Source organism: Setaria viridis, chromosome 7 (assembly GCF_005286985.2).
Source record: "Setaria viridis chromosome 7, Setaria_viridis_v4.0, whole genome shotgun sequence".
Lineage (NCBI taxonomy): Eukaryota > Viridiplantae > Streptophyta > Magnoliopsida > Poales > Poaceae > Setaria > Setaria viridis.
In genome coordinates, this window is record NC_048269.2 from 24568774 (window position 1) to 24581690 (window position 12917).

At 48.5% G+C, this 12917-nt stretch overlaps 1 protein-coding gene across 1 annotated transcript; it reads right to left on the reverse strand.

The window, feature by feature from the left end:
- Nucleotides 1-2646: 2646 nt before the first annotated feature.
- LOC117864106 (serine carboxypeptidase-like 35) lies at nucleotides 2647-7184 on the reverse strand. Its single transcript, XM_034748119.2, has 8 exons — nucleotides 6859-7184; nucleotides 5257-5364; nucleotides 4957-5145; nucleotides 4765-4853; nucleotides 3980-4285; nucleotides 3717-3862; nucleotides 3290-3382; nucleotides 2647-3184 (listed from the first exon to the last, which is right to left on the reverse strand). The coding sequence occupies exons 1-8, from the start codon at nucleotides 7124-7126 to the stop codon at nucleotides 2869-2871; spliced, it is 1515 nt and encodes a 504-aa protein (XP_034604010.1). The 5' UTR covers nucleotides 7127-7184; the 3' UTR covers nucleotides 2647-2868.
- Between the last annotated feature and the right edge of the window lie 5733 nt (nucleotides 7185-12917).

Here is a 12917-nt window from a genome sequence, read left to right on the forward strand (position 1 = left end):
ACTACCCAATTCAACAGTCTTCAAAGAAGAATATTGCTGATAGTTGGCAGTTCTGGGTTGAAGATGCTGCTTTGGTGAGTGGTGGTTTTCTGTGTTTATTTTCAGAAAAAAAATGCAGTGAGCTGCTTGAGTAGAAATCGTCAGAGGCAGCCCTCAGACCGTGTAACTACAGCAAAACGTGTTCCTTGCCCTGTTCTGTGTCAGCACTTGCTACACTGCCAGCTTGCAGTAGATTTGATCAACTAGATCTAGATGGGGGCTTGTTGCAACACAGCGCAATGGTGGTACTGCTATGTCGAGTTAATTCATCAGTACCGAGTCATTCTTCTGTACTTCATAGTTTTTTCTTCCACTTGTTTGGTGCATGGCACTTGATAGTGAGGGGCTGACTTCAAATACCGTTTTCTATCTATAACTGAGTGAGGCTTTCGTTTCATTTCTTCTGGGGCCTGGGGGAACAACCGGATACTCAATTTTCTATACTAGAAACTGGAAGAGACCTTGACATATATTAGTAGTCAACCTTTTAACCGGATCTATTATGTATGAATATTTTTGTATAGTCTTTATGATGTGTCAATATGGCACATGAAACTGAGGGTAGTCCTGCTATACAGACCAAATCGTTAAAATAATATAATATTTTGATAAACTGAAAATTGAGCTAACGCATGTTTGTACTCCTGAGTACAATGCCTGAATTAGTATAAGGCCAGTCTCAGTGCACAGTTACCAAGATTGAGAATTAGGTAACTGTGCCTGTTGAGTGTCATTGGGATGAAACTTCTCTCACATATGATGAAACTCCTCATTCTCTCTCCTCATAAATACCTTGCCAAGTCAGCAAAATTGGTGATGTGGCATGGAAATTAATGCTCATGAAACCCTCTATGAAACTCCCATTGACACTAGCCTAGCAGATCGACAGGTTGTGCCAGTTTTGGGCTCAATTGGAGCTTTCTAGGATCCAAGACTAGAAATAGTGTAATACTGCATATGGGACAGTCTGAGATGCTGGCAGCAGTATTTGTTCTATTTAGGGCTTAGATACTTAGATCAGATCCAATAATTCCATATAAGGCCCAAGGATATATCTAAGAGCTCTTTTAAGGAGCATCCTTTGACTCATGTATGGCTTCATAGATGACGCCTGCGGCGTGCATTTTAAGCTTCCTTTCTTTTCCCTAGTCTCATTGCAACTATTATCAGCTCCCTAATCGTTTGGCTTGTGTACATGTGGATTTGTGGTATATAGACACTGAATCCTTTAAAAATCTGAAACTACTATCTACTTATATCACTAACGTCTTACCTTCTTGTTTGCCTTTATCTTTGAGTATGGGACAGACTATGTGCTGCTTGTCAGGTAAAACAGCTGAAATAAGACACATCAACTCCATGATGCTCTTGCAGTTCAGGAATATCTGAGCACCCAACTAGATGTTCGAATTGACCGTTGATTTATGCCTAGAGTTCCAGATGGATGATGTGCTCTTGATTTTGGTTCCTTGAGCTGGAGACTTTCATGGACTTTTCATCGATCGGTATGACATAAATGATGAATCATGAACATCGATAGGATATTACATTTAAATCTGTCATTGCTGATTTTAGTTTGAGCTCCAGGGCTTACATTTATGTTCTTGTACGACAGTTTGGAATTTGGAGCCCATACCATAGTCTGAACGATATTTCTTTTTCTGTTTTAGCCTCTAACACCAGTTTTGGATTCTGGTACCTTGAGTGCGCTGCTTGCTGTTTGTGTTTCAGTTTTCTAATTGGAAGTTTTCCATGCTCTGTTCTGCGGATGAAGAAACATCTGTAGCTTGAGGTTAAACTACTTAATTTAACTCCCTTGTAATTAGAGTATTTGTTGATAGTTGATACCCTTCAAATATGCTACATGCTATTTGGCAGACAGAATAGTTGAACTAAAACGCATCGACTCCACGATGTTATTGCAGAAGCGCCCAACTTGTTGTTCAATTCAACCAATGATCTATGCCTTGAGTTCCAGATGGATGGTCGTGTGAGCTGGAGATTTTAATGAAGTTTGCACCGGTCTAACATAAAAGATGAATCATGAACTCTAATAGGAAGCATGTTACATTTTAAACCTGTTATTTCTGATTGTTATTTTGAGCACCAGGGCTTACATTACTGCCTTCTTCTTTGTTGTTCTACAACAGTTTGGACATCTTTTTTTTTTTTCTTTTTTAGCCTCAAATGCTTTTGACTGGAATCTGGTGCTTGTTTGATGTGTGTCACGCAGCCAAAGATTCTGAATGGATAGCTTATATCTATTTTTCACCAGTTTTCCATTGGGCAATTTTCCACTCCGTTATAGGGATGACGAAACATATGTACCTTGTGGTTAAACTACCCAATTTTAACACCCTTCAAAGGAGAGTATTTGTTGATAGGTTGGCGCACAATTCTTGGTTCTGTGCTTCAGATGCTGCTCTGGGAGAGTGGCTGTTTTCTGTGTTTATAATTGATCAGAGAAACATGCCGCGAGCCGCCTGCCTAGAAAATCGGCAGAGGCGGCCAAGACGTGTAACTACAGCTGACACGTACAAGACGTATTCCCTGCCCCTTCTCTCAGTGAGGGCTTGGTATACAGCCTGCTTGCAGCAAGATTCGATCAAAGATCAAGATGGCTACTTTGTCGCCTTGTTGCATATTGGAGCTAGGAGGGGATTCCATGGAACGTTTACATCTGCCTTCCCGTTGAAGATTTGCAGGGGAATACAGTCACGCAACACATAACCCATTCAAGCTCAAGCTTCGTAGCTAAGCAAAACGATCTACTCCTGCTACTTCAGCAGCTGGCGCAGCGAGTGGGCCGGAGAGCTCGCTCCCCGGCGGCTAGCGGGTGCGCGCGGCCGGGAGGTCCTGGCCCCGGAGGAAGTGGTAGAGCATGGCGAGCGAGCGGGCCGGCGCGAAGAGCGGCACCTGGTGGCCCGCGCCGCGCACCGTCACCAGCGTGAGACCCTCTTCGTACTCCACCGCCCACCCGGCCACCTGCTGCCGGTAGTACCACGCCCGCCACCCGCCCCACTGCGCCACCGCGTCGGCCGCGGCGGCGGACGCGTTCGCCCTCAGCCTCTCCCGCGGCCGCAGCCCCATGGCGTTGATGCTGTACCGCGTCGACGTCACCGGCACCCGCCCGTCCGTGTCGCCGCTGCAAAACGTGCCATGCCATGCCATCGCGGGGTTTTCAGTTCATCAGTGACATGGCTCACCGTCAGTAGTATGGCAGAAAAAGGAAATGCTCGAAGTCATGTACCTGTAGACCCAGACGCGCAGCCCGGCGGCCATGAGCTTCTTGAGGATGGGCAGTATGGTGGCCGGCGAGTCGTTCCATTTCCTTATCACCTCACTGCAGCACAGGCACGCAATAAACAACCGTTACGTTCCGTCAGAGCGGATGCTGAAACCGTGCAGCAGCTTCGCAGGAGACGAAAAATACGCTACAGCCGGTGCAAAGCAGAGGAGTCAATGCGCGTGCAAGTTGCAACCGCGCCAGATCTGAGAAGGAACTGGCCGGTGCTGCACTGCTGCTGATAAACGTATTCATGGCGGCTGGTGGATGAGTAATTGGTGGACCGTGGACGACAAGGTAAACAGTGCACGCGCGCTGGAAGGGCCGGCCGTAGGCTGGCAGCATATGCAGAGAGGGAAGAACAGTGACTGCGGAAGCCGGGCGTGCGGACCTGCAGGGCGAGTACGGGTAGGGCAGGCCTGTCCGGTTGGCGTGCAGCGCGCGCTGCACGTCCCCGCGGTTGAAGTACTTGGTCACGTACGCCTCCGTGCACGGGTCGTATCCCGCCGGCACACGCTTCAGCCTGTGCCACGCATCCTGCAGGTGCCCCAACGTCACGGGCAGCCAGGCAGACGAGAGAAAACCAATCAGCCAGTCACATCTTAACTTGTGCCCTGTCGTGTTCAAGGACAGTGGGGAGAGAGAGCAGCGTACATGCTTGGAGAGGAGGCGCGGCGCGGCGACGAGACTCGCCGGGCGCCGGGGCTTGGCGGCGGCGGCTGGCAGCAGGCACGTCGGCGTGTAGATGCTGTAGATGTCGATGTCGTCGTAGGCGCCCAGGAAGGCGCGGAGCGCCGGGGAGCAGCCCTTGCCGGGCCGCCCGCCGTCGGCCTCCTCCTTGAAGGAGTCGCACTCGCGGCGCACCGCCGAGTAGAGCTCGTCGGAGATGATGGCGTGGCTCCAAGCGTACTCCACCATGCCCAGCTGGTCCGTCGCGTCGTTCAGCACCGCGTTCCCGATCTGCCACACCATCGCCCCGTCAGCAGCAGAAATGGTTTTGCTTTTCCGACAGAGCGGCGAACAATGCACGCATGAAATTACTTTTATTTTTTTACTAGAGTTCTAGGGAGCATGCGTGAAATTATTACTGCCAGAGCAGGCGCAAAAGGGTTTGTCACGAACCACGCTTTTTTTTTTACCATGCTGGTTATTGGAGGATTATTAAAACTAAAGCGGTAAAGCTCCCAGGGCGGGGTATATCCGCATGCACGCTTATGTCTGCCATCTACTTTTACTACAGCGCAGCAGCACTGATTCACTTCTCTCTCTCTTTTCCTTTCCGTCTCCGCTTTATCTTTCTAGAATACTAACTGATGGCCGATTTGCTGAGCTAAGGCTGCTTAGTAGTAATCCTAATGGCATGATTGCAGGCTTAAGGGGCCCCAGCTTTGCTGTCAAGTTTCCTCGTAAGGGGAGCTCAGGCCTTAGGCAAAGCTTACCATGAAACCTTTGATGTTGATGGCTCTTTCCCTGCTCGCCCCTTTCCTCCCGTCGTAGATGAGCTCCGCGAGCTGGGGAACATAATGCCCTGAAAAAAGCGCGATGCAGAGGCGTGTCACTGTTTTTTCTTTTTATCGCAGATTATGATGCAGCTTAAGAAAAAAACTGAGGTTTTGGGCCGTCTGATTTACCGGCGTAGCTCTCCCCGGCGATGTAGAAGTCCCGGGTCTTGAACTCGGGGAACTTGTCGAGCCAGTTGAGGAGGAAGCTGTACGAGTCCTGCGCCGTCACGCGGTCGCCGAGCCGCCGCAGGTCCGCCGTCCGGTTCGTGTAGGAGAACCCGACCCCCACCGGCGCCTCCAGGAACAGCAGGTTCACGGCTGAGAAACCATTGCAATCGAAAGGACCCAGTCACACAAGATTCATCCAAAATTCAGAATTCAAATGAGCAGCAGAAAACTTAAAACTGTGCTTTGATGTTGCTTGCTTGCCTTTGTTCCACGCGTAGGCGTTGCGGGTGAGGTTAGCGCCGTAGCTCCTGACCAGGAACGGGCCCAGCTCCTGGGCGGCGCCGTAGGCAACAGAGGAGCATCCAGGCCCTGCAATGGCACGTCGCGTTCTTCAGACCATCACAGGCATCAGTCAGAACGGAAAATCATCGTCCGATCACGCGCTTGCTACAGTGCATTCGTAGCGATCGAGTGTTTCGCCACAAGGGCAGCCTTATGTGTCCTTATCCGTTCCTCCATTGGTTGCTACTGCAGTTCTCAGAGGCGCCTATGGGAATTGTTTACAGGCTAGATGCGTAGGCTTTTTGGGCACTGTCTATACCGAGGCCTTGGCCTTGCAGGAGAAAAGAAATGCAAAGGTGAGGACAGAGCGGAGAGCGGGGCGACGAGACAGCTGATTTGCCAATCAGAAAGGCCGCTCTGCCCTTCCCTGGCGGTCAAAGCGTCAAAGACTCGTACTTCCGTGCAATCAGTAATGCCTACTACCCTTTCTTTTCGGACTATAACAAATTATCAACTGCAGATAAGAAGATTATCACTGAAGTCAGGAGATATAGCAAGTAATAACTCTGACTGACTGACAGAGTCTGAGACTGAATGATACGCGTGAAGCGTCATGACAAAAGACTTGGATTCTCTAGTTTGGTTTCAGACGAACACATGCTCACGTGCATTAGTATCAACTTTAAATCATATAATATAATCTAGGATTACGGCTCATAATCCCTCTTTTTATCTTTACTGTGCCGTCCTTTGGTGGTGGTGGTGCCCCATTGGCCCCCCTAGAGCTACAGCCATGTGAAGGAATGCTAAAGGACAAGTCGAAAGAGAGAGAACAATATCTGGTCGCCTGATGGCTTAACAGTGTCGCCAGTGCTGCTGCAGCGCAGGTGCGGGGGCGAGAAACTGCATCGCACTCGCAATGTCCCTCCGTGGTCGCCGGCCGGCCGGAACAGCGAAGCTTTCTCTCTTCCAGGACCAGGGCGCAGGGCCCTGCTTACCGCTCGTACGGCGGCGTCGAGCCTTCTTTTGCTCTTTCGCAGCGTCTTTTCTCCTGCGCCGGGAGGGAAGGCTTTGCTCTCTGCAGCCTGCCCCGAGATCCGAACGCATGCTCTCGGCTCCTCTCGTCCTCTCCCCCTGTGGATCCTGGTGCTTTGCTTTGGGGAGCTTTTGCTGCCGGAAAGCATCGTTCTTCCGGTGCAGCACGGTGACCACCACACGGGGGGCCACGGCCTGTGCTTTCCGACTTGCCGACGCATTTTTCGTTGGTGGAAAGAACAAACATGAATGCGAGAACATCACTGATCCTACAGTTTTTACTTGGATTCGTGTCATCTACCGCTATATGTGACGGTTTCTGTTTATCCTATATTACTATCACGTTTTTTGAGGAATCATATTCCTATGTCACTGCCTAGAGATGCAACTATATTTGCAAACAAACAAACGTTTCATTGAAATGTCACTGCCTTTCGTTTGTGAAATGAGAAGCAAATGGAAGAATCAGAGATGGGCAACAATCACGGGATCTACAGAGCTAGGGAAGAAACAACCCCAGAGGCCAGAGGCTCAAGTCGTGCGTACCTCCGTTGAGCCAGAGCAAGAGCGGCTTCTTCTCCGGCTCGCGCTCAGCCTCGAAGAACCAGTAGAAGAGCGCCTTGCCGCTGCCGCCGCCGCCCGAGCCGACGTCGACGTAGCCGGCGTAATGCCTGAACCCGACGGCCGGCTGTCCGGGCAGCCCGGTCACGAGGTCCGCCTCCGGCCGCGGGCTCCTCGGGGACACTCCGGTGGCCGAGTCCGGCGCCGTGGCCAGCGCGAGCATGAGCACCGCCATGGCCGTAGCCACAGCCATGGTCGTTTCTACGGGCAAGCGCGGCGTGTGGCGATGTGCTCTGCCTCTGCGCGTTTGACCGGAGTGGTGAAATGGGGGAGGGAAGGGCGGTTTTAAGGGCACGTTTGGTTGGTTACCAATTGTGACCCTTCCAAAAAATTGGCGCGCCCTCAAAATTTGGCCTGGGTTTGGTTGCCTGCCGATCATTGGCTGCCAACTTCCTCCTTTTTTTTTTTTGATAAAAGCTGCCAACTTCCTCCTAGTTGCACCACAGAACCAACGCGCGCAAAAACACAGGCGGCCAAATCGCTCGCCAACAATTTGGCAGCCAACGGAAGCTCCAAGAGCTATGTGGCAGCAGCTTATTAGCTGCACGAATACCCAAAAACAAGGATTAATAGGCTTTGATCGATAATATCTCCTAAACGGTAAATCTAATTCACAATATGTTTGCGTATTAATACTTATTACAATTAAATCTACAAAACAAAATCTTAGTTGACTACATTTAGAGGTAAAAAAATTCAAGACATGTGAACCCCACATGTCATGCTTACATTATATACAATATTTGACAACTACCAGTAAGGTCACAATCCAAACATTACTGTGCCCCGGTTTTGGCATCGCCCATGATTTAATCGTAACCAATATTTGGCGCGGTAAACCTGGCACGAACCAAACATGCCTTAAAAGCAGAGGAGGACGTGTGGGGGTGGGGATAAAGTGGAGGCGAGGGGGTTGGCAGTAAATGTTTTTCATTTTTAAGTTGCCGTAGCGGGGGCAGTTAGGAAATGAATTTGCTAACCACAGTGGGTGATTGGAGGTACCTTCTTGGTTATCTGGCTCACATCCAAACTTTTGATTCCTACTAACTGCGTGTCAGAGCAGTTGTTTATACTACTATGTACGTGGGGTTTTATAGGATTTCTAGGATTCTATCACGTGACCAGGTTCTGAATTCAGATTGTAAGAGAATGCAATTTGGTTTTGTCATTGTCTTGCATTGAGCGCTCCTACATTAAAAAATGCCAACCGATTTAGCGACTGAAGTTTAGTTGGCAGTTCGTGCGTCAATGGGATTGGGCGTAGTGGCGGGATGTCAGCGGCTTGTAACTGCCAGGCGCAGCAGCCGGCAGTCTGAGGCACTGCTGCCAGGAACAGTTACGGACATGATAGTATGCCAAAAACGGGACGGTTTCAGCGTTGAATAGCATCTCCGTGTTCATTCTGGAGAACTTGCATGCCTACATTGAGCACTACTAGTAATGCTAAACGACCAAGATGGCTAGCTACAAAAGTGAACAATGCTGCAGCACAGATTGATCAAACGCATTACTCCGAGATGTACATCCTGCACCTGCAACGTCACGCTCCAAGCTCACTCTCTGATCGCCCAAGCTTCAGCGAGATCACGGCACCCTTGCAGCTATTCTCCTCGGAGAAAAACGCGTTCAGGTCGATCTCGTCAAGAAGCCTCTTCCTCGCCTCCTCCACTCTCCGGCTGCACGCGAGCCGCTCCAGGGCCTGCTGCTCCCGCCCATCCGGCGGATGCGGCGCGCTGCTGCTGCCTTGGGCCTGCAGCTCCTGCCCATCCGCCTGCGCCGCGCGCTTGCGCTTCTTCCTCGGCCTCTTGGGCTTGTACTGGCCGAACCTGGCCTCCAGCTCCTGCTGGGGGCTCCACCGATGCCCGAACGCTTCGAATCTCCTGAGAAGGGGGATTGAGAGCAGAACACAAGAGGGACGTAAACCATGATGAACGCAGCAGCGATTGCCATTGTTAGAATGGAACGCGTACGTACCTGGATATTTCCTCCCAGAGTCCCACCTTGCCGAGCGCGTTGGCGAGCCGGAAAGTCTCGTCCATGCTTCCTCTGATGCTGTAGAACAGCTGCGTCTCTTCTTCGCTGAAGGGTGTCGACGACGAGGAGCTCTGCTGCCCAGGATCCATTGGACTTTGACCGTGAATAGTTCCTCTTAGCTTGAAGCTGCATAACGAAAAGGCAAGAGCCGTTAAATTGCACTGTGACAAATTGAAAGCTTAGTGTGAGCAACTGAAATAAGTGTCCTCGCTTAGATCAGTTAGACTTCTTAAAAAAAAAACAAATCAATGGTCGAACATAAAAACAATTTCAACCTCAAGTGCATTTCCTTGATCGCTTGCACGCACACGTATAGTTGTGATTTAAGAAAGGTGCCTTCAAAATTTCTTCCAACAGCCTCGAATATTGCTGAAGGCACCTCTGAGAAACACATTCAAACTAAGCATCGAGGCAGAGTTAGCTACAAAATCAAAATCCACCGAATTGTTTTTGGAACTAACAAACGAAACCACATTGGAAGCAATATTTGTAACCAGGCACAATAGAATCAGCTCATGATCAGCTGCAAGTAATGTTCCAATTAGTTCCATTGCTTTATCAATCGACCGTAGGAGTAGATATGATCCATATGCAGGAATGCAGGATGCGGATACTGGTAGCGCACGAAAGTTTTATGGAGTGAGCATAGAAATGTTCCCACCCATCCGATTCGCACTATAGGTACAGACAGAAATATAGAACCAAACAATTCCTGAAACGGGTATATCCATTTAGGAGCTACTCGCGAAATTACATAAGAAATGGGAGATCATACATTCAAGATCTGATTAATAGCAAAATTAGTACATAAAAGATGAGAGATAAAAGATCGAATCTGGAGATACTATCACAGGAGTACTAAATTAGTGCGCATGTCATATTGTAGTGGCAAACGAAATGATTGTGCTAGCGCAGAACAGTTAGACATCTGAGAAAATTCCTGCTCTAAAACGTCACAACTGAAACCGATTTGAACCTCAACAAGTGCAACGACATTTCCTTGATCAACTGCACATATGTTGCTAATCTCTTGTAGGGACTGATCAAGCATGGCGCTACTCGTTGAATAGAATTCTTGCAAAAAAAAAAAGGAACAATCCGGCCGCGGCTTTAAAATCGAGGGCCATCTCAACAGAGAAGTCGGTGAACGGGTGCTGCGCGAGGACTGAGGATTACCTGGATCGCCTGGTTGGTTGTAGGCTTGTAGCGGTAAGCATTCGCGCGCTTGGGGCCGCGCAGGCGGAGCTCGGCGATGGTGGCGTAGCCGCGTAGGAGCTTTCGGCGAAGCGCAGTGGAGGATTCGTACCGGGGCTCGGCGACGGCGTCACCAACCGGTGCAGCGTGCAGGCAGGACTAGCGGTTGAGGGGCTCGGCGGAGGTGGAAGCTCGGCGACAGCGGCGTGGGTGGTCGAAATGCCGGAGGCGCGGCTGCGTGATGGCAGTGCTCAAGGGGGGAGGACCTCCGCGGCAGCGCGCTGGCGAGCCCTAGCGGCAGCTCAAAGTGATGGCTGGCTGGTGGCTAGCTCGCTGCTTCTCCCCATATATCTCCGTGTGTGAATTGACCTGCGATCCAGTTGGAGGGTGCACAATGACGGTGGTCGGCCGGCCAGGAAGGTTAGGCAGGCGTTAACGTCATTTTCCCAATGCAAGAACGAACAAACCGGGAGTAAAAAGTTGATTCGCGCAAAGTGGGTTTGCGCGCCCTGTTTCCATGTATCCACGGCTCCACGCCAACCCAAGTCGCACTAGCCCATGTGACAGGTGCGTGTTGTCTGATTATGGGAGCAGTCAATTTGTTACCACTATTAGGACAAGGTCTACCTCGTAGGCTCGTCGTAGCTACACTACCAGCGCAGTAGAGTACATCCTTGCATTTGCATTTAGCCCCGATTTGATTTTAAGGAGTTCCTAAAATTCCTATCGAAGGTTTAGATACTAGTTAGAAGTATTAAATATAGATTAATTATAAAATCAATTGCACAGAAGAAGAATCTATTAAGCCTAATTAGTCCATGATTTGACAATGTGGTGCTACATTAAACATGTGCTAATGATGGATTAATTAGGCTTAATAGATTCATCTCGGGAATTAGTCTCCATCTGTGTAATTAGTTTTATAATTAGCTTATGTTTGATCCTCCTCCTCCTTCAAATGTTCGATGTGACATGAATTTTAAACACTCCTCAAACCCAAACCCCCAGATTCTGTATTGCACTGTGTGACATCGATCTCTCTATTAGGCCGTCACACGATGGCACCGTGACAACGACCTCAAGTTACCGGGGAGTGACAGCCGAGTTGCTGTGGTTTGGGAGCCCCGACAACCAGTGGTCCAGTGGCACGAGAACACCATGTCCATGTCACCTTTGTATACGTGTCTTACTTGCTGTTGACCATGAGTTTGATTTTTTTTTTTTGGGTATGTGCACGCAATGTGATCGGTCACGACTCACGACGCAATGTAGGTGGAGTGACACGGCCGAGCTCAAAATATTTTGGAAGCTGTATCTATGACTGTAATCAGCTCTTTGCTTTGCGCGGCGTCGATGCAGTGCATCAGGCTACAAAACCAGATGGCTGCATGCACACGCACTGGACCAGTGTTGAGATATAGTCCTTGCAGATAACAAGGGATAAACTCTATTTTAGTAATACTAGCAAAATGCCCGTGCGTTGCTACGGTAAAAAATCTATTGTGTTTTCCAAACTAATGACATTTTATACCAACACAAATACTGCCGTATCCTTTTTTTCTTTTCGGTTCCCCATAACAACTATATCCAACATTTTCTAAGTTTAAGAAGTTGGTTACCACGCATCAATTCTAACGTCCAAGAGCGAAAATATATCACATCACATTTAAACAGTACTCCTATCAGTCATATTGTTTGCTTGATATTTTCACCATTACCCAAAGAATGAGTCGCCCCAGCTATCTGATTGTGCAATTTAAGCAGAAATGCCACACACGGCAAGAACTCCACGGCTCTACTTGAACATACTTCACCGAGATGTTATATATAGACTGTAACAGAATAGAATAGCTTAATGCAGAAGAGCCAGCACAATGCAGCAACTGTCAACTGGAGATATTTAAGGCTATAACATTGCTAGTATGGCTGTAAAGCAGATTTCATGGTAGATGCTAGATAACAGCCTACCATATGCACAAGGATGGTCATTTATTAAAGCTGCCAGATTAAAAGATTGGATGATCACCATTTCAAAAAAAAGAAAGAAAGAAAGAAAAAGAAGACAGATTGGATGATGGTCTTAAATGATTTGCCTACGCAAACCCAATTTAGTATTTCTGCACATCAGGTGCGTTCCTCATGCTACATCTTTTGATCTGTGCCCTTGAATTTCAGGTAAGGTAGTGCATTACCTGCTCAAGAATTGTAAAGAAAAAAAATACTCGCAAACACAAAACTATTTTAAATTTGAAGTAAGCATCTCAGATTTCCATGTTCGTCAGTATAATTTTCATGTGTTTCTGATACAAAGTGCATTTGTATGCCTGCCTGAAATGCGATCTCGAGATCGTGCAACCCTCGTTCAAGAAAAAGAGACCGTGCAACCGTGGTTTCAATGTGATCTGAAAGAATTTTCTGCACATTATATTAGTCTGCTGCTAAATCATTCTTGCACTTTGAAGGTCCGGCCAGGTATAGCAAGCACACACCTGAAATAGTTTTGAGGGAAGTATCACAAAATGTTCATTGTAACAGACAGTAGCCTGCTGTTTTGGCACTTGACTTGAACATGAAGCTTTTAATTTCTAATTGTTTCTTTCCCCCATCGGCAAGAATGCTACTAACACCACTGGTGCATTGTGCCATTAAGCCATAATTTTAATTTTGGGGTCTCATCTTTGGGCTACCGTGTATGGTTCTGATCTATGTTCATTTGCTTGCAGCTCCAATAACCATACAGCAGATGGGTCAGAACA

Coding starts and splice junctions, on each gene's coding strand:
- LOC117864106 (XM_034748119.2), bottom strand. CDS start 7,126: ATGGCTGTGGCTACGGCCATGGCGGTGCTCATGCTCGCGCTGGCCACG. Junction 4,286..4,764: donor TCAACATCAAAGGTTTCATG/GTAAGCTTTGCC, acceptor ATGGTGTGGCAG/ATCGGGAACGCGGTGCTGAA. Junction 3,185..3,289: donor CTGCGCGTCTGGGTCTACAG/GTACATGACTTC, acceptor CACGTTTTGCAG/CGGCGACACGGACGGGCGGG.